Source organism: Anopheles coustani, chromosome 2, assembly GCF_943734705.1.
Source record: "Anopheles coustani chromosome 2, idAnoCousDA_361_x.2, whole genome shotgun sequence".
Classification (NCBI taxonomy): domain Eukaryota; kingdom Metazoa; phylum Arthropoda; class Insecta; order Diptera; family Culicidae; genus Anopheles; species Anopheles coustani.
Window position 1 is genome coordinate 91,298,440 of NC_071289.1, and position 27,996 is coordinate 91,326,435.

The 27,996-nt window shown below is 46.3% G+C and overlaps 1 protein-coding gene across 1 annotated transcript in view; it reads left to right on the forward strand.

Moving 5' to 3' along the window:
* Nucleotides 1-27,996, forward strand: part of LOC131265781 (AT-rich interactive domain-containing protein 1B-like) — an 85,036-nt gene that overhangs the window by 13,264 nt on the left and 43,776 nt on the right. Inside the window, exon 5 of the mRNA XM_058268091.1 lies at nucleotides 663-1,259. Coding sequence (XP_058124074.1) covers nucleotides 663-1,259 — 597 coding nt within the window. The remainder of the gene's footprint in view (nucleotides 1-662; nucleotides 1,260-27,996) is intronic.

Below are 27,996 nucleotides of genomic sequence, written 5' to 3' on the forward strand. Positions count from 1 at the left end.
CTAATGAATATTCAAATTTTCGGCTTTCCGTTCAAAGCCGTTTACTAAGATTGCTGCAGAAAAATATACCAGACTGGCCGAGGTATAGACAGGCGGCTTTTAAAACACGGTAGCCAAAGCAAAGCTGAACTACCTTAGCTAATACACAAACCTGTACTGTTGCGTAGCACACCAGAGCCATCTATGATGCCGCTAAACATTGGTTACCCTAGCATGCAATAGGGTGCGCTGCATTTTTGTGAAATTGTATTGAATCTGCCGTTTAAACTTCATGGTTTTTAAGTGTGACGTGTATAAAATACTTCTTTATCTCCCCTTTCGTTTTAAAACATAAATTTGACTGCAACGTTACTTGTCTCCGTAAGAATAGTACTTTCAGAAGGTTATCCTTTGCACAAAGCTCGGTTGATAAATTAACAAACTAAATGCTTACACTGAGTACTAATTTGTGAACCTTCGATGTGATTTTTCCAGCGTGGATTGTGTATCGGTTCGTAGACAGTTTTAATTAATAAATGAAATCACATATAATCCACCCACAGGGATCGTTTATCCCTTTCTGCGAGAAACTAAACGGCACCCACCGTTGCATTGCGTATTAATTTATCATTGTTTTTGCTCTTTCCTCTCTCTTCCCACTTTCCCACGACACCGTATTGCAGACGAGGAGCAGGTCACGTTCTACAACACAATGAACGGAACGAACGGTGCCGTCCTGCCAAATCTCGCATCCTCCACCGCCGCACCAAATAGTAATAGCATAACGAACAACAATGTGCCTTCATCGCAATCGGCCCAGCAGATCGGCAGCCTCGGCGGAGGCGGTGGCACACCCGTTGGCTCCTTCAACCTGTCGGCCATCCTCGGGAGTGGCGGCGCCGCTCCCGGCCAGATAGGGGGCAGCGGGGGACCGCCGGGCATCGGCGGTGGTGGTGGTGGGCCGGGCGCGGGTGTAATCGGTGCGAACATGATCGGCGGCAGTACGGCTGGCAGTGCGTTGGCCAGCATTTTGACCGGAAGTGCTAGTTTAAGTGGTGCTGGTGGTGGTGGTGCATCGGGCGCCGGCGGGCCGGGAGGCGGACAGGGCCCGGGAAGTGTAGTGTCCGGGCTGGGTCATTCGCAGTCGGCGCACCAGATCGGACAGCCACCGCCGCCGTCGCTGGTGCACGCCCAGCTCGGCACGCATCAGGCGCTTCAGCAGCAGCTGCAGCAGCATTTCGCGAACGTGGCCGCTAACGCCAGTGCCAACATGAATCAAGGTAAGTGCCAAGTGCAGTTTCTTTTTCTCTAAACCACGGTCAATAACACTATTACAATTCCTTATCGGAACGGAACATTTTATACCCTTGTAAAGCAGTACTCTTTTGAAAAAGAACGCTTTTCGACTGCAAAGCATATTTCCACCGTATTTATATTTACTTTTGGAATAGGGAACATGTTTGGCATGGCGTTGCAAAAGGGATGTAAGGAGCATAAACATGTGTTGCTTGCGATATAACATTCTTTATCCGGCAGAATGCGAAAAACTCCTCACAACAAAAAGGAGCGAGTTGGTTAGCATCTTCGCAATTTTCCGCTTGGATATTTATCCTGCTTCAAAGAAAAATTATGCGTTTGGTAAATCATCAAATAAGTATTTTTATTTGACGGTAAGAGAACTTCTTTAGTGAAATTTTAAGCACTAAATTAAATCAACGAGTGAGTGAAAGACCAGTTTTTCGTTGCGCTAAAAATGGTTTCAGATAACAATCCTGTCTAAAAGGAATCGTAAATTCAAACATTCACTGACTTCTGTGGCTGTGCAATAAATACTAACGAGACCCGATCGACTAAGTCACGATGATCCCGAGGTGATAGCTTTTGGCAGCAACCTACCGGTACAAAAGGTGCGACTTCCAGTGAATCCACGAGTTTCACGTTTTCCTATAACACCACCCTAAATCCCATTCCGTCCGTACGGTACTTGCTCATACGACGTCTGTTACGATGATCCTTAACACGAACCGTTCATTTATATAAGTCTTCCCAGCGCGCACGGTTCGTATTTCTGGTGTTCCAAGAACAACCCCATTTGGATGCCGTGAGCGATGTCTGTCCGTGCTCTCGATCCGGGTGTCGTTTTACCGGCACACACACACGCACACATACACACCCATATTGGAGGCAAATGTTCATCCGGCACCAGGCGCCTCCATTCCGGGCGTCGAGACGTAGCGCGTGTATCGTTAAATTCCGATCACCTCCAATCCTAACCTCCATCGCAAGCTCCTATTTCAAACTGGGTTTTCTAGCGGCCCTCTCTTATGCTTGCGGGCTTCCTACCCACCCGTACAAGATAGAATGCAGACGATGAATCAACCATAATCTGCATGTATTTCGAGGCAAAGAAATGCGATGGTGCTACAAACCATCGAAACCAACCCCACCCTTGGACCGTTTGATTTCTGCTGACCTTACTGACCTACACCGTTTCCTGGAAGCTTTACTGGAGCTTCGTTGGATTTGGTGTCTGCTGTCTTTGCTTTTCCCCACGTTACGTTGTGGTTGTGCAATGGAAGAAGTTTTCCCGAGGGTTCGCGTTTCACGGTTCCGAAACGATGGACCCGAAGCCGCGGATCCGTGATTGTCGTTTTGCTTGCACAAAGTTGGCGATGTGTTTGTCGTACTTGCCTGCGTGTTGGTGGGAAGAATTCATACCGGGGTGTGTGTGTATGCAAAGTGTTTTCGGTGTTGGTGCAAATGCAGGACACAAATGCATCTTTGCATGCATTTTTGTTGCTTAACGCCAAGGAGAGGCCCAAATGGTGTATTTCAATATACACGAGCAAGTAGTAGTATTACTTTCTTGTTTAAAACAAGAACGAATCCGAATAAAAATGTCAACGAAATCTCTGCAAAAACCGGTGGCACAGCGAGCCGCCCTTAACTTACTTAATACACTTTCTTCTCCCGATCTCTCCAGCGAGTTTGCTTTACGATAACATTCAACAAGCTCATTAAACGGTGACGTTATCTATTGCCCTCCCTTATCGGACCACACGGGCCGATTGTGTGTGCCCCTCCCCACAGTGGCACGGTATCGAAACGTCTGTCACGGTTATAGATACTGTGGCTTAATCATCTCTGGCCGCGAGTAAATATGTACCGTTCATGCACTCGGAGTTTCGCTTGGTCGGAAGGTTCGATTGGCGCTCTTTTGTTTGGATTTTTACACCCCATGGAGACATGGACTCGCCGGGTGATAAAATAGCTACCACAAACACACGTTACCTATTGTTTAATACAATGTTGAACTGGTGTTTCTTTTTCGTATTGCAACGTATGAGTTATGAGTTTTGTTTTTTTGAGAAGATTCTGAGGAAACGCCGGGTTTTTGAAATATTTCAGTGATGTTTGGAAATCGTCTTCAATTATTTAGAACTAAAAACATTCATTGCAACTTTCCTCTTCGAAACCCTTCGTTTTCTTTTGCATCTATGTAACATAGGAGAAGCTTTCGGTCGCAAAGACGTACTGAAAACGACGAAACCATCTTCCACGATCATCAGGGGACATCATTTCCGCACGGAGAGCATGATGATGAACGAATTTATTGCAATCGTAAACATGATCAAAGGGGGATTATTGGACAGGAAACGACCGGGAACACGAGAGATGCGATGATGGTAATCCGCAAAATTCATTGATTTCCACACATACCGCTTAGGCATCAATGGCGAAGGGGGACGTACACCGTTCCTTCACGCCTTCACGCCTCGCTGGCGCAGCGGAGAAATGTAAATGTTTACTTTATTTATGCGCAGCCGGTTGGCAGAAGTTTTGTTTGCCGCCGGTCGAGCAATGGGTCGAGCAGCATCGGGGAAACCGTCGGCGATATTTTATCAAATTTCGTGCAGCATTAGATATGGATGAAGGTCTCTAATCGTCCGGGGGTGGAGTGGGGAGAGGGTGAGTATAATAAAAATATGATTCCGGGAAAGACAGCACACATAATCCTTTCCCTTTATGTGAACACTTTGCCGCAGACGGGCAAAAAGATTGGCGCTTAAAATAATTTTCGTCGGTAAAATAAAAATCGAAAAACCACCCTTTTCTGGCACGACCCGACGCTAAGGGATCATGTATTTCGAATGTCCCAATTTGGAATGAGAATCTTGGGGTTTTTTCCTTTTGTTGTGTGGAAAAAATTGTGTTGGAGAAAAAACCGACCGTGAAAATAATTTATGCCAAAGCTGAATGTGCTTCCATAAAAAGGATGTTGCTTTAAAGGGTGCAAAACATTAAAATTCCTCCAGTTCTGTCACCTTTAACACGCTTTCATTGACCAATGATGTTATGGAACCGTCCTTCACCTTGCCACCTCGCTCGATCGTGTTGTGGTGATAAGAAAATTCGCTGGAATATGAAGTAGTTGCAGTCCACCGATAACGATATCTCGGACTGCCTGGAAGCCGGTAGACAGTCGCGTCACGGAGCCAATAATTCAATGGGACAGCGTGGGTAATCTAATACTGCAGTATTTTGTTTCCTGGTTTTTTTTTCCTTCTGTTTGCCTTGCAGAAGAACCGCACGCCTCTCGGGGGAGTTTGCAGGTGTAGAGTGAGATAAGCGTATCGTATCGATGTGCGTGCTGGTTTGGATGGGCTCTAAAAGTTGGATCGGTAATGTGTATAACCATTGAACGCAATGGAATTTTACGTTGCTTTCATAATTAAATTTTCATTGGGTTGTTGGTTTATTAATTCTACTTACCGTTCTCATCATGCAAATATTAAAGTCAAGTTCCACTCCATGCTTGTTGGAGACAATAGCTCGCGGGTGAATGGTGATGCATCTATCTGTTTCTTGATACACACACACACACACATAAACGAAGAAACATAAAAATTCCTTACCGTCATCCGGTTTGCTTCATATTTTACATGCATGACAAAATACCGAATTCCCAGCAGAACGTCGGAAGCCAAGGAGGCTCGCCGGGAGGGGTTTGACGTTTCGGGAATGCTGGGGGGAGGGGGGGGGGGGGGAGGACGCGAGCTGGCTGCCGGCTCGAATCCCTTTCGCACACCCGGTCTGTTTTAGTTTCCTCCCAAGAGGGTTTTTCCTTCCAAACTGACAATGCACACCCCGTCGGGAAAAGGTGGTGTGTACGTTTGCGCATGCCTCCTCTGTGTGATGCTCGGCGTGGAGGGAAATGTGTTTGGCCACCAAGCGGCGGCGGCTCTGTGTTCGTGTGTGTGTGTTTGTGTCGGTGTACGACCACTTCAGCACGATGCCAAACCGTATCCGTACGGCGGATCCATGCAAAACATACCAACATCGCTTCCCGGTGGGCAACACGCTAACCACCACCACTACTACCATCGCAGACGGTGGGTGGCCGTCGCCATTTGTCGCACGCACACACACACGCAGCGCGGTACCGAGCCATCATCCCGGCCGTGTTCGGTCGATCGGGCGGTTGGATGTAGTTTTTCCAACCGTTGGGCATATATTCCGGTCAGTAAACAGCGGCCGCTCGTGCCGTCCATATCGCGGTGTTCCGGCGTCGTGTGTCGTGTTGTGTGTTCCGTGTGTGGTTGTCTGCCCGAACCCGTCAACCCCAGCCGTAGTGCGTTGTGGTGAGCGTTGACCCACAACGGCGAAAGGGAGCAAGTCAAGTGAGGGAAAGAAATACTCAGCAGAGAAAGTGGAGGGTCCTTACGTGGGGTGGGTGGAAAAAAAGGAGTGAAGTGTGGAAAATTGGTGGAAAATAAAATACACATATCGAGCTTGAAGCGAGTCCAGTGAGTTCGAGCGCAATGGCAAAATTGCCAAGTGACAAAGTGTTGTGCAAGAAGAAGCTAACTGGAAAAGCGAAGAGAAGAAAATCAAACACAACAACACAAAGGATTGCCGCCCGACGAGCAAGAAGGAGGGAGGGGGAGAGTCGGCTGTTGTGTGTTTGAATTTAATTGGGGTGGTCGTGCCAGAGTGAAGGGCGCAAGTGGGGAAAGTGCTCCGAAGGGGTGGATAGTGTAATATTTTATGAGTGCGTTTACTTCAGGAGCGAGTTCGGGAAAGAACCTTTCAGTTGTTGTACGATGCCTCGGGTTACGTGCCAAGCATGTTCTCTACGCTGGGTGCAATTTTCCCCAATTTCAATCCAACTCCATCGGATTTGCGGATTGGATCTGTGTTTCGCCCTAAAGCTACAATTAAATAACCGATCCCATACGGGGGGTTCCGTTTTGTGCGTTGAAGTTTGTGTTTTAGACGGAGCTCCCCATTCCACTCCAACTCCAGACTGAGGATTATGCACAGACTAACGAAAGTCTTGTTAGCCTGGCTTATGCATAATCAAAACCAGAGAAGGACAAAAAGAGCCAAACAAAAAAAATGCAACATGATTGAGTGAGCGATGCTCGAGGAAGCGCGTGAGGAATATTAATTTGGTTTAGTTAATTCCATCCAACACAAACGGGCGAGCAAGGAGTTGAATTTCGCTTTCAGTTTTCGTGCAGGAATGACGTTGGGAAAAATGCTCCAAAGGCCGCTCGAGGTCGGCAACATAAGGGCAACCGGGAAACGTTGTCGAGAACTTTCGAGATGGCGACTTAAAAGAGGATGCCGCACGACGTACGTGTGTGGGTAGTTAGTTGGTTTACCCAATTATTTAACGAAGTGGTTTCGGTCCTTCCGGTTCCCTTGCAAACGATGCAGGCGAGCAGCAGAGCAGATGCAATTTTAGAGAGTCTCGGGAAAACTCGTGGTGACCACCTCAATGATAATTGCTGTTGCATGATTTGTTTTCCAGCTCTCGGACTTGGGTTGTTGTGGTCGAAAGGTGGTCAATTTCATATGACCGCTCAATCGAATAGGTTTCCCTGTCGTCGTCTGGGGCTCTTTGTGGGCATTTGGCGTAACCTCAGTGATTTTAATTATGCGCTCACTCCCGGAGTGTGATTTATGATGAGGTTGGCTGTGCGTAAGTGTCCTCCTTCGGAAAATCCCTACCAAAAGGGGGGCCTCCAATGGTGGAATTACATCGTTCAGCGTTTTCAAGCAATTTTGCAAGGTGGTTTTTCCTCTGCCAACTCGTTTTAGAGTCTCGCCCTATCTCGAAATGGATTAAATAGTTTCCCTTACGATCACCACAATATGTGCTACGTTTGCATTTTGTTTGGAAAAGGGATAAGGAATGAAAAATGGAACATAGATATCCAATCCCGAACCCGACCGAAATCGTGCTACAATCAGTATCGGCGACCCAGTTGACATTCTTTTTAGGAATGTGTATCCCTTTTTCCCACCACTCCACCCCTCTTTGTCCCGCAATCCGAAACGGAATGAACAAAAATCCTCCATGGCACCACAGAGGGATAAGCGACAAAGAAATGAAATAAAAGGATGCCAGTCCCAGTCCCCCCCCAAAACAACCAACTCCCGGACAAAACGCGGACACATTAGTGGAATGGAGTTGAAGACAAAAACTCTCCTACCCCCCGCACAATCCATTTTCCAGCCGTGGCACGCCATGAAAACGCGCTCCTTTCATCGACCCGACCGGGTTTCCCGCTGGGTTTCGGGTGGATGGAACGAAAGCGGGTCTTGTTACTGAGGGTGGAAGACAGGGGAAATACTCATTGCAATCACGAAGAAGGCATGATATAACAACCACCCCCCTACACCTCCTCCCTCGACGAACATCCCATTAGCTTCCCTCGTTTGCCAAGGACGAATCGGGAAGTGATTTTTCCAGAGCTTTTTCTATCATACTGGCGTTGAAAAAAAAAAAGCTAAAAGAAAACGAACGGGAAAATAGACAAGTGGTGCGTTTTTTGTGGTCGGGCATGAGAAAATGCATTCGGAGCTCCTTGCCTACCCGTACCCGGGCCTGCCTTCTCACTCACTCTCAGGGGGGGGTGTTCCTTCCTTAGGAGGTTAAAGGCGTGAGCAAGAATCCGAAACAGCGGGTCGGAAAGAGCAAGCCTTTTCACGGCTTCTCAATGCTCGCCGGAGAATGTTCCAGGATCGTCCAGGAGGGGCCAGGCTTGGTGCGGGAAAACGATGCGATGCAAAATGCAAATGCAACCATATCAAACCAGGGGCGGGAGCTGAAACTGAGGACGGGCCTTAATTTCATTCCACGCTTATGTTCGCAGCCTAGTTTTCTCATTTTTAGCCCGCGAAGGCGAACGTCGATCGCCAGCGGCATGGAAAGGGTAGAAGCATCAGGTTTTATGCCGTCAGCCACACCTGGTTATGGTTCAAGTACTCCGCTAAGGGGCGAATCCTTGCGGCAGTTTGCTCCATGATTTAGTAAAAGGATGTTTCCTGTTCTGGTAAACAACTGTTTGTCCTGTTTATTTATCCTAATTTTTTAAAACATCAAGGTTGAATAATTACACTTTTAATGTGTATTATTCGAGACATAATTTCAAATCTTTATCAATAGAAGTACGTTTCCTATTAGTTATTTTTTAATAGCAATTTTAAAATGTCTACACCTCACCCCGACATAACTACATTTTCTTTCGCCCATGACTAATATCTATTTATGTGCAATATCGTAACTTGCTGAGGTTATGTTTCATACCTTCGCCCCGTTATTGTGTTCGTAAACAAATTCGCTGATGTTTCGTAAAAAAAAATGTGACCATGGTGGGCGTCTAGAACATTGTTTGCCTAACTTACCTTAGTCCCGTCCATAGCTGATCGAATATCGTTCCATACGTCGTCCAGCACGCTGCAGGTATTTAGCAAAAAAAAAAACCCCACACGATGATGGGAAAACGGTGTAAAACGTGGCAAGAAGCGGCTTGTTTCTGTACAAAAATACAAATTAAACCAACCGACGCAAAACAGCTGAGTGTGACACGCCGGGACACACGGAATTTGGTTTCGCGTAGCCTTCAGCCAGCAGCTTCGGGTCCGGGTGTTCGTCCCGTGTGTACTATTATATTTTTAGCAATATTTTAACGTGTACGTGCCACGAGCCGGAGGAACGGAAGAGGGCAGGAAAAATCACATCGTTCCCATTTGCTTGCGTGTACCGTAAGTGCATGAAGAAAAACCGGGTGGGGAAAAATTACGTTTTTCAATGAGCAAATCCACTTTTTAGCCAGAGGAAAAAGCGAACGAATTTGTTTCCCCGAAACGAAACGGAAACAATGCGGATACGATCACGGTTTGCCCTCGCTTTATGTCGTCCTCTATCCCCTCTTGGATCCACTTTCCCCGAATCGATGCAACAATTTCTAGCAGCTGTTACATTATTGTTGTACAACCTGCGCTGATATATGGCTCTATTTATAAAGGTTTTTTTTTCTGTGTACAGGCAACAAAAGACGGATGTTCAGAAAAGGAAAACGAACTATTTGCCTCGGTAGCGGTGTGTGTCGGCCGGAAGCGCGCACCTCAAGTGAAAATGGACCACATAAACTGCATTTCCCTCTCCGTTGGTCTATTTGCTTTCCTCTTGAAACGGCGCTTCGTCGGTCGAGGGGCGGGCGCCCTGTTGCGCCACATGCGCCCACGACCAATAGCCTGGCCAAACACACACCCACACCCACACCCACAAACGCGGTTCAAGTGCTTTTGCGACAGGAATATGTAGTCGAACGATTAGCGAACTAAGTGTTTGCTTAAGCAAATGCAAACAAACTTCTACTGCCGACCCCCGCGACTCGCCGGAGGGGGCTCTATTTATGGGGAATCGGTGCTCTGGAGCTACCCGAAAGGTTCGCTGCGATCATTAGCATAAAATGGCCCCCATCGGCGGACGGTCTGGCGACATCATTGACGTCGCTCGAAGGAGGAGGATGTCGAACTCGCTGCTGTTGTTGGCCTTTCGGAGGCAGAGGTTCGTTCGGTCGTAGCCTTTGACACACCGGAGCGGATGACTAATGGTCACTCGACACACCACCCAGGGATGGGGGGAGGGGGAGGACCAGGGGACGAATCGGCACGCCAGTTCGAGTATATTTCCCGAGCTTCGCTACCGGAGGAAGCGATTGCTAATTTGAAGTGCCGTCTCCTGCTGAAGCTAAATAGAAGCGAACCGGTTAGGAAAATAATAATAATCCTGCTAACCCTCGTCAAGTGGTTGGTCATTTGCAACCGAAGGGAAAGAAAAATGTTAACCTCCTTCTCATGAAGCTTGATTGCTTATTAGGTTGGCGTTTTGGGATGACGCTCTGCGTGGAAAGTTTGAGGCGTTTGTCTAAAACGTCTATTTTCTTGCGAAAGGCTACTTAGTTGACAGTGATAAAGATTTAGTTACTTGTTGAACTGAAACAGGATGAAGGAATGTTTTTCATTAGTGATACGGACAACTTAAAATACTAGAAAATTGTGAAACACCAGGCGTCTCCATTGAAACAAATTTTCCTATCGTAGAATAGTCCGCTTTTAAAACTGAATGGTTTATTTTACTTGATAGATATGTGAACTTTAAGTTTAAGTAATTGTTTTTCTTTCGTGGGCGTATTTTTTTTTAAGTCCAGTATTTTGAAGGAAAATTCGTTCCATACAAGACACAATTATATTTTCGTTGCTTGACCTTAAACCACGGAAAAGGGAATCTAACAGCACCGGATGAGCCAGTACACGATGCCAAGAGGATGTCGAAACCATTTGACGGAATGGAAATAGGATTCTCCCACCCCTTCGCCCCCCTTCCCCCCATCCCGTAGCACCCGCGTGTCAACATCGATCGGTTATGGCTTACATCATCCGATGCTCGCTCTCTCATCGACATCATCATCGCGTATCGCACATAAAATGGCCCGCCAGCTCCGGTGCCCAAATGTGAGATTAAATTACGCTGAGTGTCAGTTCACTTCATCCCATCCCGTTAACCCGCCCTTGCCCCCGCCCCCACCTGCCACCGAGATGACCCACCTCAAGGCAAAAGTTTGGCGACGATTTCGTTACGGCCGGGGGGTTTTTTTTTGTGTATGCCCCACTTTTCCGACGCCCTTTAGGGGTGCGACACACACACACACACCCGTACGGAGACCAGCACTTGTTGGCTTGGTTCCGTGCCCTTGGGACCCTTTTGGGGAGGGAGGAGAGTGATGATGAGAGTGGTCTCTGCTCAGCAGCACGTCCATCGAAATTGTTTCCATAAATTTCCAACGCAACAGTTCGAAACAGGAAACGAGGCAGCACGGTAGGGGGGAGGGAGGGGGGGTTTTGCGTTCCAGTTTTAAATGTCATCCGTGCGCTAATGCTGCCGGATCCGCAAGCGAAGCGCTTTGATCCATAAAACGGCCGACGCCATCACTCAGCAGAAGGCCCATGGCGTGGCTGGGGGAGGTGGGGAGGGGGGGGGGGGGGGGACTAAGAGTGTTTACAGACGTGAGGCGGAGTGTGGGAATGTTTACGACGAATGTCGGCCATCGTGGCGGCGCCTCGGGTAACGTGTTGAACTTTGCTCCAATTTCTGCGAAGCCACATGCCAAATAGAGTGCCGTCCGTTTTCCACCGGCACCAGGATGCATTTTCCGCGGCCACAGCTGTGTGTTGGTGTCACACGGTCCACGGATTGCATTCCATCCGGACGCGCACACAGTGTGCCGCAGGGTGATTAGTATTTATTTGCATTTTCCCCCTCTCCCGCTGGAATTAACGACGAGCCCGACATAAATATGCTAAGTGGATATGAATTTTGCACGCCGAGAGACTACAACATGCACCCAGTTTGTCCATCGTGACTCATCATTAGCATTTGTAACTCGTGTCGTCTCCTTGTAGCGATTGTCCTTGTTTTTCTTTTGTTTGTCATCATCAAATTTAATTAGTTGAAGGCTTTCCCCCAAGTGACATGGTTCGTTACGCATTTTTCTTTTCGCCAACTATCCTGGCTACAATTTCCTGGTACAACAAGGGACGTCTGTGTCGCCTGATGGCGCCAGAAGAAGCACTTTCCTTTATGCTGCTCCATTCTACGTTATGAAACCCACGTGTTCCGGGCCATGGCTAACAAACGCGCCTGCGAATAGTTTTCCACCCGGAAGGAGGCTGATGGCTGATACGAGAACGCACGTAGCGTGCATAATTCTTGAGGATTTCCTCCCTCGCTCTCCCCCTGGCGCAACCCGTCGGCCATAATCATGCTGGTCGTACAGTGAAACATCGCGTTCTGTTGTTTTTCCACTTGGATCGTTTCGGTAGCGTCTTCTCATATGCGCATCCGCGTGCATATCCGGTAAAGAATGGGAGCTTTCTGAAGAACAGTGCATCAACCTCTCGCTCTCTTTCGCCTCCCGCCCAACGAGTGGTAAGGTTTACTTCCTTGGAGACGTACAACCCAGAATCATTTCCGAATGGAACAGCGTTCGTCAGGGCGTGCAGCTTGCTCTAGGACGAATACGATCCGTTCCTTACGCGTGTTCCCCATTTCTTTACCTCACGGTGATTTATTATCTCTTTTAGTCTGCGTTAAATTGAAACCCAGCTTAGTGGCGAATCTTGGTGGAACGTTTTTTGACGAAGCGTTGCTTTTCATTTGGCCTTTTTCGTCACCGAACACCGCCAGCTTGTATGACGTGACCTGCAAAATGTGATCTGCAGATGAGAATTTTGTTCCGCTTACGGACCATTTTGCAATGCTTCCAGCTAAACCCCCTTGCAGTGCGCCTTTTTTTCTTCTCTCTCACTTCTACAATTCATTTCATTCGGAAAATTCCGCTGAAACTCGTTAGAGAGGTACCGGAAACGGCGTTATTTTTCAATTATCTAGCCTTTTTGGCTAGGTTTTTGTGCCCATCAAGTCCCATTTTTCCCCAACCGACCGCGAGCGGACAATAAAACGAATCACACCCTGATTGACCTGTTTTCTTTTCGATTTATCGACCTTGTTCCGCTTTTTCCCATCGCGTTGCTGATACCACCCCCGTCCTGGATCATCAAATCGAAAAACTCGATGAAAAGAGTGGTCAATTTGCTTTGCTTTGGCAAAATGAAGGCTTGAAAAAAGGTCCGCTGAGAACCACTGACCAAATGCCAACGGAGGACGGCACTTTAACGCACTTCCGGGGGGATAATTGCGATCGATTAATTAGTTTTGAAAACGAGGTTATCGAGTCGGGACGAGCGAAAGCCGTGTTATCAAACCTTTTAATTGCTGTGAATCAACGGTGTTGGGGTGAGAAATGATTCGAGTGAGTGAGGGAAGAGAAGAATCAATTCTCGCATGTTGTGACGTGCTAATTGATTCTGTGTTTCCAACCAATCTATGTCGTGGGTCGTTGGTTTTTCAATTCCAAACCAAAGCGATCCACTTGAGTTATTTTCTATATCGATTAGAGATGTTAGCGATTATGTTTGATATTATTTTACTTGTTTAACAAAACATAAGAAAGACCCTTTTTTCCATTTCCAACAGTACGTGGAAAATCTACGCTGTCATAAATTCAACCAAAATTGTCACCTGTCACTGGCACGAAACGGATACAGGAAGCAATTTTACCGCCGTCCATATATGCTGCTGGACGTAATCTTTCGAAAGTATCCACGGTACGAGGCCCGGAAAATCGTTCGCCTTGTCAAGGACAGTAACCAATTTGAGACCGAAATGGGAAATCAATCGACTACGGTCGAGACTTGTCCCACAACGGAAGGAATTTAACGTTTCCGCCACCGTTTCAAGCACATACAACTTGTTTCTTGTGGAAGGAAATTGGTGCAGTCCAAAAGCCGGTTCCCTCTGTGGGAGGGTGTGGCGTGGAAACCCGCCTGGCTGTGTTTGAATGAAGAAGACCCACAAGTTCCCGAGCCGAACCTCGAACTGGATGACCATTGTGTCGCTGGTTCGAATGTCAGAAAAGGGTAGAAATAGTGGCTGATGATGATGATGATGATGATGATGATGTCGATGTCTGCCGGACCTTCAGCTCGCCGATTATATCAGCCCGTAGCATTTCCAGTTTGAAGGTGACCATTTTGGGGGGAAGGGAAGGCATTTGGAAAACCGTCTGCAGCCAGCGGGGGGCTCTATTGATCCTCATGTTTTTCACACACCTACCTATGATGGGCCTTTGTATTCGAATGGTTGTAGAATTATCAAACTCTATGTAAGGTTTATTTTTCCACCTCCTTTTGCGCTTAGTACTAGATATTCCTTTATAGTAACATAATTATCCACCCTTATCTCCTCCCTGTTTGAAAATTTGTAGATGTTAATATGTGTTTTCAATGTTTCCTAAAAAGGCGCTTCGTTCCCAGGAAGAAAAGAAAGTAATTTAAACATTCTTTCGACATTCCCTTCTTTTCTCTCTCAAGACTGTTAAAATCGCGTTTCCTCAACGACTTTACGGTGCTGTCAACCGGTTATTTTGCATTTACCACTAAACCGGTTAGATAATGAGGAAGTCCACAAACTTATTCGCACCGACGACAGAGTGCTCGCCACGCTGATTTGATGTCATAGCATCGTTCGACTGTCGTTTTTTTTTACTTTTTCTTTTTTGTTTCTGCCTCAGTCCCGCATTTGCATTTTCCCATCGGCAAAGAATGTTTCGGTCGGTAAGCAGAAAGGTCGTTCTACGGAAAAAGGGTTCGCCGTAGTGTTTAATTTAATTTAACCCGAACGTCTGCTGGGGGGAAAATTCGCGAGCGTAAAGATAGTGCAGGCCGCGTAATTGGAACGGTTATCATTTTTCTGTCCCCCCCTTCCAAGCTCTTTCTCTTTCCTTCTGCCATGTTGTTGCTCAAAACCGACGGCCCACGATGGTGCGCAGTTCCAGGTGGATAATTTAAATAATTATTCTTAACATCGTTAACACTTGGTAAACACAACTCCGGTGAACACACACGACTGGATTCGGAGTAATTTAATTAACCGATGGTTGGGTGCGGAATTGGGCGATTTTGTATCGCCGCTTGTTATGTAGACTTGTTTCTTGTTGTTCGTGCAATGAGAAATGAAAAATGTTTGCCTGGAATATCGCATCAATACCTAAAGAATAATTCGCCTGAGATTAACAACGCCATCAACTTATTTATTTTCTAATCTGTTGTTTCTTTTCTCATTATTTACAAATACAACGTTTTAATGTTTGTTTTCTAAAGAAGTTCAATCTGTGTTCATTTGATCTCAGCTTGAGAAACTGATTGAACCCGTTGTCTCACATCTTCTTTTTATGGTCATTTCAATCTAAATGTTGAAAAAGGCTGTGTATGATACAAAAAAAAAGGGTGGTTTTTCGTTCCCTAGCCGTACCGGATCCTTTTGTCCCTTGCCGCTGTTTTATGTCCTTTGAAATCAGAGAACATTTTTTTTTTTAATTTTGTCGGCATCGGGCCATGAATGGTTTTTGCTTCGCCACCCGGTGAAAAGCAGTCAAGCGCAAAAAGAAGGGACCTTTTGCACACGAGGTCGGCCGCGCTTGTTTTGGAGCGGGTTCACGAAATATTCATCGCCAAGGTTTCTAACCTTCAGAGAGCCGGAGAGCCATGACTAATTTGGGCGGGTGTGGGTGTTTTGAACGATTTTTTTTTTCTGTGTTTGTCGATGCCCCCCTTTGTAAAGCCGCACGACGTGTGACACACACTGTGTTGTTGTGAGGCCAGTGTGTTTGCCCGGATTAAACAGTCGTGTTTTTTCCTGCGCCCGTCGGTTTAATAGTTTTACCTTTTCGATCACGTCCGTTTCCGTTGGCCCCGGCAAACTTTCCCTTCTGAGCAACTTCCTCCGTTGAAGGTGCAAAACAGAAAAGAGGCTACAAGAGGTCGGCGTTCAATCGATTCGGGTTTTATTGTGGCGAATGCGGCTGACCGTGTGCTGCAAAGCAAAAGGGAGGGTTGTTGTCGGCCACCGTCTGGCAGTGTTGATGTGGTTTTATGGTTCGGCTGTTTGGAATCCCAAAAACTACCCGCTTGCTCCTCCATTGGCCCAAAATACGTTTCATATCGCAAAGTGGTGGATCAAAGCATGGAACAGGAGGGGATTAACGCTCCGTGGGATCGTTCCCGCTGCGCATCGTTGCATATCTCTTGTGAACCGGCTTGGGCCTATCGGGGTCGGAGTTTGAGGTCAGTGCTGCAGTCCCGCTGCGACGATGGTCATCGCTGGGTGCTACAATGGAGCCGCCTGGTCGTTAGTGCACGCCACGATGGAGACGCCCGGTCATTAGATTGCAGATCCCAATGGAGTTGGGCCCCGGTGTTCGATGACCATCGATGGTTTTGTGCAAAGTGGGTTGGAGTGTCCAGTGCCAGCGCGCTTCCGAACACGGTGATTGTGCAGAAAACTGTGCGGTGCGGTCATTCGAATTTCAACACCCCGTGAGCTCGATGGTTCTTTTTCAGGTTGGAGGTGTTTTTTAAACCTCATCAGACACCGCTGGATGCAAACAAGATCCCGCAGATAATACCGTGCGACATCCCGGGGACTTTTGTGGATTATGGATGACGATTCATTCACTTGGGCAGGTGGCTATCTGATGGGAAAAATTGTCATATGCCAAAAACAACCCCGAGTTTCACGACAAAATAACAATTCAAATGTCCTTTCACTGACATATTTTTGTTAGTTTAAAATAAAAAGCTAATATTTCCGCTTTACAGTTTCCTGCTCGGAATGCTTTCGGAAATGAAGCATAACGACAACAATTATCTTTACGCTTCCCTTAGCAAATTCATAAGCGGAGGACGACAATGAAAACTTTTCCTCGAGTGCGCTATCTTTTGCTAACTAAGGTGCGAATTGTGCGCCAAGTGTGAAAAGCTTCCGTCGGTGGCACGTGGTGGCGAAGAAATGGATGAAACTCACAGAGAAGATGCATTGCTTCGAAGCCGACAAAGACGGAAGTGGAAAGGACAAGGGACTATTATGTTATTAATTGATATTGCAGGTAAAGTTTCTTGTTGTGGTTTTCGAAACTAGATAAACCTTTGCACCCTTGAAGTTATAAAGGAAACCTAACGACTGTTTCCCTAGACATGGACAAACTTTTACGGTGTTTGTTGGTTTAGTTTTTGGTACAAATTGTGCTCGAAATCAAATTACCGCCACAACGAAGGTACCTTGAAGGCTCATGATGACTTGACAAAATGTATATAGATGAGCGTTAAGAGCAAAACGTTACAGAAACCTTAAACCACACGAACCATCCGACCATTCGCACGTAAATGACCGTTAACTTTTGGTCTAATCATTTAAAAGAGGGTATCGCTTTACCTACCTTAATAGCTACGAAACAAATGATGTCACACTACAAACAAGCTCGGCATTTGATGGGTTTCCGTTTAGGTTCGCGCTCCATGAAAGGCAGGACCTTGTCATCCAAGCAAGCAGCGGGACAGCGCTTGCCATGTGTTTGTATGTTTACAAAAAGCAATTAATGAAAAAAACCTTACCAATGTGTGTGCGTGTGTGTGAGAGTGTATGTGTGGATATACCGTCTAGCGTTAGCCGGTGCTACCGTACCGAACGCGCCCGCCAGGACTCGTGTGAAAGTGTCACACGCACACACACACGTTCGAAGCATATCCGTCAAAGTGGGAGCACATGCGCACGTCGTGTCGTTTCGGAAGCGTCCGGGATACAACCACCACCACTACCGAAAAAACGGAAGAATTGGCGCGCGCGTATGTGTGTGTGGGGGTTGATGGGCAGCGTTTTTTTTTTTGGTGACGCGGCAATGTGTGAAGGGTTGCAAAATGCGCCGGGTTTGTATTTGATGCTCCCGGTGATAATCCTCGTTGCTGCAGGAGCTAAAGGCGCTTCAAACCGAAGGCCCGAAAACATGCTCAAGCTATCGCTGCGAAATCACGCAGCACTGCAAATCCGGTCGCATGATGAATGTGTTGTGCCTGTGTGAGTGTGTTTTGGTTTGGTCGTTCGGGGCTTGTGGCGTCAAGCCGTCGAAGGAAATTCCGTACCATTTTGTTTATTTTTTCAACTCCACCGTGGAGTGGACATAGTTTGTGGTGAAAAACTTATAAAAAAAAGTGTGGAATACCAGAAAACTTATGCAAGATCGTGCATAAAGTGTTTGTTATTAAATGTGTTTGGCATCCAACCCCTCATTTCTGGTTTTTGTCAATTGGTTGTGAGAAGAAAATGTTAAAAATTTGTAACAATTCCCACTACATGTTGGGAAATGTTATATTTTAATATTGTTGTCATCAAGATGGAGTTACACGCGATGTAATCATGCAATATGATGAACTCTATGGAGAAACAGCAATATCATGCTGAAAACTTTTGCCTGTGTTTTTAATTTGTTGCTCTATAGTTTACTATAAGCTTTCACTCCAAAAGGGGCGAGTCTTTCAACGAATATAAATTTGAAAGAAGACTTGCCATCAGCATGTATTGTTTTTGTGTTACGTTCGTCTCCTCTGTGTCTCCCATTCTTTTTCCCTCTAAAGACATATTAAACGTGGAGCCCAGCATTTCTTCTTATCGTTGATGTGTATGTGCTAGAATGTGCATCAGCTATAGAACAAAACAGTAAATATGCATTCCCCGTCCAGTGCAATGTGAAGGGAGCTGACAAAACAATAGAGAAGCACACAAAGAAGGTGCAAAACAGAATCGTCGGCGGCTCCTCCTCATCAGCCGACAGTTCAACTTCGGGATGGAATTGTCCTTCGCTCACTCACAACCTTTTCCCCCGTTCTAGGCCTAGTTCGTACCATTATGAATAAGCAGCAGTGCGCGACATCCTTTTTTTTTGTTGGTGAATGGTGAATGAGAAGAGAAAAGTGTCCGGTGCTCCTCGACTTTAGGTGTGTTTTATGTTACACTTTCTTACGTCTCAGTGCAATTTATCATTTGGCCGTGTTCCATGCGGTAGTGTGAAATAAAAGTGATGTTTTTAACCCACTAATTAATGAAACACAAAAGTTGTGAGACAACAAAAAAAAAAAATCACAAACAAACCGTCTAGTTCTTTCAGCGACACGAAATGATGAAATACGGGATGGAAATCGCCGACACTCGCTTTCCGAGCTCTTGAGTTGGTGGTTCATTTCAAAACAGTGACAAAGGATCTTCCAGGATCTGCCATTGGTGCTTTTTTCCACGAAGGGATTGTGCATGAATGATTACAGACGTTCTCCGGTAGCGTAAATGTGATTTTTATACGTCAACCAAGCAAAGCATATCGCAACAAGGAAAAGGTGGAATTGAAATATTAATACACTGCATGATCACATTTGTATGAGATTAGAAAAATGAAATTCAATACACGTGATGATCAAAAGAACCGGCGCTTCTAGTGTGAATGACGCGAATCGTAACCAATCCTAGTTTAACACCACACTGTGAAAATATTCCAGATCTTCGTCATCTATCAGAAAAATGAAGAAAGCAATAATGTGTTACTCGTAGCATCCGGTTTAGCTAAGTGAACAAAAAGAATACGATCGGGGAAAAAAGCGAGGGTGGTGTGTAGGCAACGAAACTCCCCGAGATAGATCTTTGATTGACAGAGTGCGGCGGTTCCGGCGCGAACATCCTCGGAGGCGCCCCACAGTGGAGGCGCCCGCAGGGAAATGAAAGTCAACGCCGCTCGCAGCCGCCCTCTTCTGCTCCGACGACATTCGTGGGCAAACGCGCGCAGCAACGACGTGGTCAGCGGTGGTGGTAGTGGGGGCGTTTTCGTTGTAATTCCGTCGAAGTACCACTCGTCTGCCAACGCTAGCGACGAAGCCGAGCAAGCGAGCGGAAAGAAAGCCCATCCGGATTTGCTGGTGACTGCAGTTTTCCGTCGCGTACGAACCCGACGACGTCGACGCTGTCGGCAGCACTGTGATATCTATTGTTTTACGGAACAACGGAAGCATAGAGGCCAGCCGTTGCGGGCCGACCGCCTTCGATTGCCCTCGGTTCGACGTTTAACCAGTCAGCGCCATCTAGCGGTCGCTAGCCAAAACCAAAACATTCGGCAGCAGCAACAACGACAACGGGGGAAACAATTGCCGACAAATAGACTAAAAGGACTCAGCATCAGGACTAATTTTGTCAAAGGCGTTCCCCCCGAAGCCTCACCCTCCCGTGCTCTGGCATCGCCAAACGCATCGGCATCGACACGTGTCTCTAGTTTCGATCGCGTCGTTCGTACATCAATCCCTATCAGTTCCAATGATGGGATACATCATGGGTTGTGCTTGTTTCAAAGGTGAGGAAAATATATCCCCGCACAAAATGATTGTTATAAAATCAACCAAGTCGAGTGAAATGTATATACAAATAGAATAAAAACAATCAATTTATTCACACGGACACAAAGTACCGAGGAATGCCGATGCTACTGACAGGTCTCAGCTCTTGTCTAAAACAACCTGATCTGCTGTCCCAGACTGTGTATTATCTTTTATGTGCTCTTCACGGATGAAAACCCGTCTATTTCCGCCATTTGCCTCGGGCTCGGAGAGAACCGTCTGCCGGACGCAAGGGGAGCTTCGATGGAGTCGGCTGCAAATCCGACAATCATCAATCTTTTTCAACCATTTTCCCGCTTTATCCGTTAGTGTTGCGTTTTTCCGACATTCGTGGTCCAGGGTGGGGGTTTGTACGGTTCAACTTGCCACCACTTCGTACCGGAAATTACGCGATTTGTCGCTGCGAGCCTTCACCATTTCATATGTGGCGCTTCAGCTTTTTGAAAGCTTGCAATCATTTTCCGCACGACTGGATGCTGCTAGAAGCCAGATCAAATCATTTCTGACGCCCTCGAGCGTTTTTTTAGTAGTTTATTTATTCTACCGAGCAGAGATTGATTGTTCGATCTGTTATTTGTGCTTTCGCTTAAGTGGGTTGTGGAATTCAATACTTTCATTTTTTCTACTATCGAAAAAGAGTTGGTTGGTTTGGAGAACTGCAGTAAGTTAATGAAAATAATGGGTAGAACGTTCGTTCTGTTATTGGACTAATGCTCCCTAGAACATCGCACAGGAGAAGTAAGAAGGTAAAGAAGGAACACAAGAAGGTTGAAGGTATTTTTATTAGTGCATTTCAAAATGTTTCCTTAAGACGATCCCTTCAAATGCTTAGCAGAGAATGCGCATCACTCCATGTTCATTTGGCTTGTACCTCGCCGATGTACTTGCAGACAAATTTCGGCAAGCAGATCCCGTACGCCGTCCGTATGTAGTTAGGTGAACAGTAGCACCCGTCGGTGCACGGCGCTTTGCAGGCGGTTGTGTCATTGTACGTTGCACAGCTCTTTTCACACTCAGTACTGCCGCAATAGAACTCTTCGCCGAACTTACACGCTGGAGGCGAAAACAATCACACAATCATTATCTTCCTAGCATGGTTGATCCGAACTTGACTTAGATCCGTTCATCCACTCAACACACTTACCTGCCTGTACTGTGGTAAACACTGCGAAAACGAACACCACCAGAAAGAGGCACTTGATCTGCATTTTGAACTGCGTGTAACGCACGTCGCAGGATTCACAAGAAACGAGATATCTCCAGCTCGGTAGACGATGAAGTTCGTTCTACCCACGGAGCAGCTTCGTGTTTCGCCAACAGCCTAGTGGCTTGCGTTGCCAAAAACGTACAAAACAAGATAACACTTGCGCAAACGAAGTCTCCACGCAGCCGTCGGTCTAGTTTCTTCAAGTTTTTAGGGATGTAAAATGGAGACTGTTTCTACGACAAAGCGGCGCCGTTAAGACGAAATATAAAGTGCGACAGTTACTTTACAGGAACATGTTAAGTTAGAAGAGCCTTACGCACTGATTCTTACATGGAATATCTGCATCACTCTCGATTTTAAATGCATTGTCAGACACAAAAGAAAGTGAGAGAAAATATAAATTTAATTGCGGATATCGATATTGTCTTCCATCTATGCATCTTAATGTTGTAATACACATTCGCGTGTTGCGTCGCGCCTTATTTACACAAGTGCGCGACTCGGTAGGAAGCTGGACGCAAGAGAAAAAATTGTCAAACCCAAAAAACCAAGGTACTTAGGGCAGTTCGAGTACTCGGTGCCTACACAATAGTATCGTTTTTCTAGCGAACCCATTGAGATGATGGCGTGGCGTGTATTACTTTTGTCTTGTTTGATGGTAGTAGTGTCGGGGGTCAGCGTCATTGTTGCTCAAGACCCAACCACCGCCGCAGATGGTACGATGTTTGGTTTGGTGATCAACGCATACGGATTCGATAGTTTACTAACCCTCACCCCTGTTCTTGCCTTCAGTGACCCTCGCCCCGCCGGTAAGCTGTACGAAGGTGAACGAAAAGTACGACTGGTGTGGCCCAGCGTGCGGGGATTTAACCTGCTCAACCTATCGCCGAAGCGACTTCAAGTGCACGCGGATGTGCGTCGAGGGTTGCTTCTGCGAGGGAGGCTACGTGCGATCCCGAGGGGGTAGCTGCGTACCGTTGTACACGTGTGCGGGGCGTCGCTAGTTAAACGGAGTAGTTGCTTTACATTAGGCTAGTAATAAAGCTTACCTTTTGGGGTTGGAGTTTGCGTCCCCCAAAAATCTGAAAATTATTTTGTTCACTCTAGTTATCATATGGGTTGGCTGTTGTTTTTGGTTTCGACAAATTCGGCAGCCATCAGTGTTGTAAAAAAAAGGCTTTTAGGAACTCGACATCTGTGTCCTTATTTTGGCACCGTACTCGTGCGTTATCTACTCTTCTTTTTATCCCCCCCTCTTTACACTTCTTTCAACCTGTTTACTCAACTGCACGTTTCGTGGTACCGGTAAGGGGTTGCTTGGTCGATGGAAAAGGCAAGTCATTCGCTTGCGTCGCAAACCTTCGTCAAGTTCCGAAGGTACCGAAGACTAAATCCGACATTCCGACACTGGGCTCTAGTCAGTGTCAAGGATAACATTTCGTGTGACTTGTTGTATTGTAACAGGATCTGCTGCCCGATGGCGAACACAAAACTACTTTGCTCAGTGGTGATCGTGCTGGTTTTAACCATCTTGGTTTCGGTGACCCACGCACAAGGTACGAGGCGCAGTGGCGCCCTCCAACAGGTTGTATTGTGAAATTTATGTAGCTCACCCGTTCCGATTGCAACCATTACAGACCCCGTCACCGAAGTCTGTTCAGATCCTAACGAAGCTTTCGACGACTGTGGTCCGATGTGCGGCGATCGAACCTGCGCTAATAAGAGCAAGAACGATGCCAAGTGTCTGCGCTCCTGTGCGGCGGGCTGCTTCTGCAAGGGTGGCTACGTGCGCAACAAGTCGAACCGTTGCATAGCGTCTTACATGTGTGCGTCCATGGGTTGACCTTAATAAACTGGTGACAACAAGTAGACGTCAATCACGAGGAGTTCATAGAAGTACCCAAAATAAATGTACATCATTTTCATTTATTATTTGCAATTAGTTTCAGTTTTATTCAAACAATTAGAGCAAAACGTAGAACACATGCTATTACTTCGATCGTTGTGTCTAAAATACTTTTAAACCACACACGCTTCAAAGGCGGCCTTTTGCGTCAGTTGGGAAATCTGGAAGCCAGATTCATCAGTCTGGAAAAAACAGGAAACATATGTAATTATTTGTCCACAACCTTTTGGGTAACCGATCGTAATGTGATCACGCACTTCTTGCGCAACGGTAGGGCAGAATGCAGGTTCCGGCTTTGTTGCGCACGTAGCCACTCTTGCAGTAGCATCCCTCAACGCACTGCTTGGTGCAGACGACATCCGAGCGGCCCTGATTCTCACACGTCCGGTCCCCGCAGGCCGGACCGCACACGTTGTACACCTCCGAGATGCCAGTGCAGGTGATGATGGGCGCATCCACCTCTTCTTCCACGGGCGGCTCCTCAGTGGTGGTCGTTACGGGGTGTTGTGCTAAATGGACCAAAACAAGATGTACTGGCACTGCTTACAAGAACCTGCCCGCAAACACTCACCCGTAACATTGCCGCTGCTCTCCACCAACACAACACCGAGCGAAGCGATCAGTAGTAGCAGTAGTGCGGCAGTTTTTCGTACCATTTTCGCAAACTTCCTTACCGGGCGCAAGTTTCGAGCGGAGTGAAAATCGAACAAACGCCTACGAAGCTCTCCAGAGACGACATACGTTGGGTTTAAGAAATAATACAGGAAAAGGTGCCGGATCAGCTGTGTAAAGACTGCGACTTTAGGGGAGACTATACCATACGCACATCATGGAAAAAGTAAATGTTTCGTGGCTGTGTAAGCGACAGGATTTACCTGCGTAACACAACTAACCTTGTACTTACTCGGTATTCATGACACGTCAGTAGTCTGTTTTAGATGTTTGAGTGAAAGTATTTTAACGATTAACGAGGCGCAATCGTGTCATGTATTCGAAATGGTTCGTAATAAGAAGTTCATCATTTGGATTGGCCGCATTTAGTGTTCGGCGTGTTTGTTGTATTTGCAATGTTAAATTATCATGGTCTTATATTATGTCATTATCAAGTTCCCTAATCAAACACCAATAAAGCACACGGAAATAGTTGTGTTTTGAAATATATTCTGTATATTTGCTAAGCGCATCTTCTAACAAGCCTCACGCGAAGTTGGCTGGAGCTTTTATGTACAATTCGTCCGCCGCGACAATCATCAGCCAGTTCCACACATGTAGCTTGGGACGCAAATTTGGCGTGAATTCCGCACGTACCCTCCCTTGCAGAAGCAACCGGCCTTACATTCTTTTGTGCATATCACGTTGTTTTTCGATTGATTGGTGCAGTTTCGATCACCACATGCGGGGCCACACTCGTTCGGTTCCTCGTTGGGGTTCGTGCAGCTCAACGGTACGTCGCCTTGTGGAAGCGGTGCAAAAGGTTAAGGAACGGATGAAAATGGTTGTCTATCGTGAACCAGGATACCGTCGCAAAACACATACCTTGATCTACCTGACACTCCCGGATCGCTATCAGCAACGAGAGGATCAACAACACACCGAGGTATTGGGAGAACATGTTCGGTTCGTTCGTATTTCACCGACCAAGTTGCACTGACTTCGGTGACGGTGTTTCTTTCGTGGTACAATCACGCTACTGACGACCGCTAGGTCACAACAAACCGTCCGCCTGACGACGGAATACAACTATCAGCTGGGCAAACAAGGATCGGACGTATAGAAAAATAAAAAATCTGTTAAAAAAATGTCCATTTTACAAGTACATCTCATATGGCGGTATACGTTTGGTATAGATATACTTCATACGGAGGTTTTCGTTTTTGCAACGATTTTTAACTTTTTTTTTTAAATAAACAAAAACAGTTCCCCTACAATATGTTTCATTTGTCGAGAATCTTGTACTTAATCTATTTCCATTTTTTTTTTCTTTCGTTGCAGGTATGTCTTGAATGACGCCCATCTTTCCATCGCAAGTTCTTCAGATACAAGCGAAAACCACACCTCCTACATTCACACTAAACCCCAAGCAGGATCAGAGCATCGAACCCACCGCACTACACGCACACGTGTGTGTGTGTGTGTATGTGCGTGTGTGTTCGTTCGACTCGTTTTCGCACAACTCTTTGTATCTCTGGTTTGCTCGTAATTTAGCTGGCTTCATCAAATTTCGCCCAGAGTGAGTCTATGGCATGACGTACTATTATCAAAATTCAATAATTATTCATATTCGTACAAATATATCTTTGCTAACGAAAGAGAATTATTTTCAATAAGGTTGTAAAGGATTGTAAAGGTTTGGTCTACGAATAGAATGCATAATTGGATAAAATTTATGTTTAAACAATTGAACGAAGAAGTAGGTAGTAACATGAAATGGAAAATGGAACGTAAAAATGGCGAAACAAAAAAAAACCCTGCTGAATGCTAACATCCGGATGCCAGAAATGTGCCACCCGGCATTTTTAAACTTTTGCATACGTGAGCCGGATGTTTGTTTGTAAATAATGTGAAATGCACGCCTTTTTTTGCTTTACAAATCGCTTCGATGAAATGCCTCAATGGAAAGGGAGCTCAATCTGGCGAAAGAAGCCAGAAAGAAAAAATCTGAATGGAACTGGGAATCGGTGTCGGTTTGAATCATCCGCGGGAAGATGCTCTTATTTCCACCCAACCGTGCCTTTCCACCGACACCGGAATGCACCCTTGACTTTGTGTCCGGTATTTTTAGCGTGAATCACACTGCGTTACGTACGGTTTTGTCTGCCCACCCGGTTTACCTCGACCTGATCAGAAATGTTGCCAGACGAGCCCGGCCATCGGGGGGATGCAGCATATGTTTCCCTTCCCCGACATTGAACTCGACCGAAAGACGCTTGAACTCAAAACCGAACCGCGAGGGGGAGGGGGGGGAGGGAGGGGATTCGAGATTGCGAAACCCAAAGGGGGATAAGGCACTCAGCATCCATTATAGCACAGTTCCGCTGATACTCTCCACAGCGGGAAGTTCTATTTTCAGCGGTAGTTATTTTCGGAGCACTCATGTCGGAGTTTCTCTGGGAAACAACCTGGGAAAAGTGGCTCAACTCTCACGACGAACGGAGATTTTAGCTCAGTTTTTCCCCTCCGATTTTCCGCTCAACAACGAACGTACACTTCCCCTAACGCTCTGTTACACTTGTCATCCGCTCTGTTTATTTTGATGCTCTCAAGGCATGCGCGTTGTGTGCCGATCGTTGCGAGTGACAACTATCATTGAACCTGCAGTTGAATGTCCTTACCCACACCGTCTGGCAGTTTGTGGCATCTGCACGCACAAAAGATAAAGATTTTGAACTAGACTGCTTGCCGGCAGACTTAACTCATCCTTACCAGCCGTTCCAAAAGAAACAGGAATGCAAACCAATTTTGTGGTAAAATAGTTTATAAAATCTTTTATATTCTATGGCACGTATAAACAAAAACGAGAAGTATTAAAGATATTCCTTTTCACATTCCTCGAAAACTGCTAAGGACTTTAACAAATATTTCCCCCTGAATGATTCGCAAGCATCCTCGCTGAACGTCCACGTCAACCTCAGACTCCGCCAAAAAACGTTCCTCTCATCGTATAACCTGAACAAACATCCGGCCACTGGGCGGTGTGTGCCTTCGCGGTTGCGTTTCGTCGCGATAGGAAAACGGCCGAAAAGTCACGTTTTCCAACGCTTTCGCTTAACTAACCTTGAGCGTTCGTCGCATGGTTGGCCGCTTGGGTTTGGGAAAGTAAAGTGAAAAGTTGCTTCTGCTTCCGGTTTGTTTTCAGTGTTTGTTTTACGATTTTGCACACGGTTCGTCCACTAGTTTACTTCCCCCCGTTGGCTCACTGAGACCGTGGAGTAATCATATTTAAAGGGATTGTATTTTTCGGTTTTCACATTACCTTCTCACTCACAACGAGATGAAAAGATTAAATCATCAAGTTTTTTGTCACGTGAATTTCGTTTCACAAACTCATGTTTCCCCCCCTCTAGTTGCATACTTTTGAAGGGTAAACAAACAATTTTCAGAGTCTGCTCAGTATCGAACAAATACACACACACAAAAATACACACCCCATCCCGGCCACCACCCGGTCGACGACCATAACCTTCGGAGGCTTTCGCAATCGGTTGGTTCGCGAAACAACCGTCAGGTGATCGGATGTGAGACTTTTTTTCTCTTTCTTTGTCCAACTCCAAACACCACCAACACACAAACAGAGAATTGAAGCACACAAGCAGTGAGTGTCTGCCGTATACAGTGGAAAACTTCTCACACCCAGTTACTGTCGGCAGGAGTTTTCCAATGGTCATACTTAGGGGTCGGCTTAGCTGTAAAAGCGAGCTTTTCAAAAATATGGATAAATCATACTCTACCCTGGTGGAGCTGCTTGCAGTAAATCATCCCCAATGTCAGCTCGACACATCGACCTCACACACACACACAAACACACCTCCGCATAGTTTTTCTCTGGACGAAGGTGGAAACAACCCGGTACTATCCCGGGCTGAGTAATATCTTTTCCGTCCAATGCCGAAGAAAAACGGACGACGATGAATGTAGCCCAACGCCTGCTGCCTGCTTTCTAGTGGTTACATAATAGCGGCTGGAAATAAAATATTAACCGCCCCACGGGGACACGGGTTGAGCC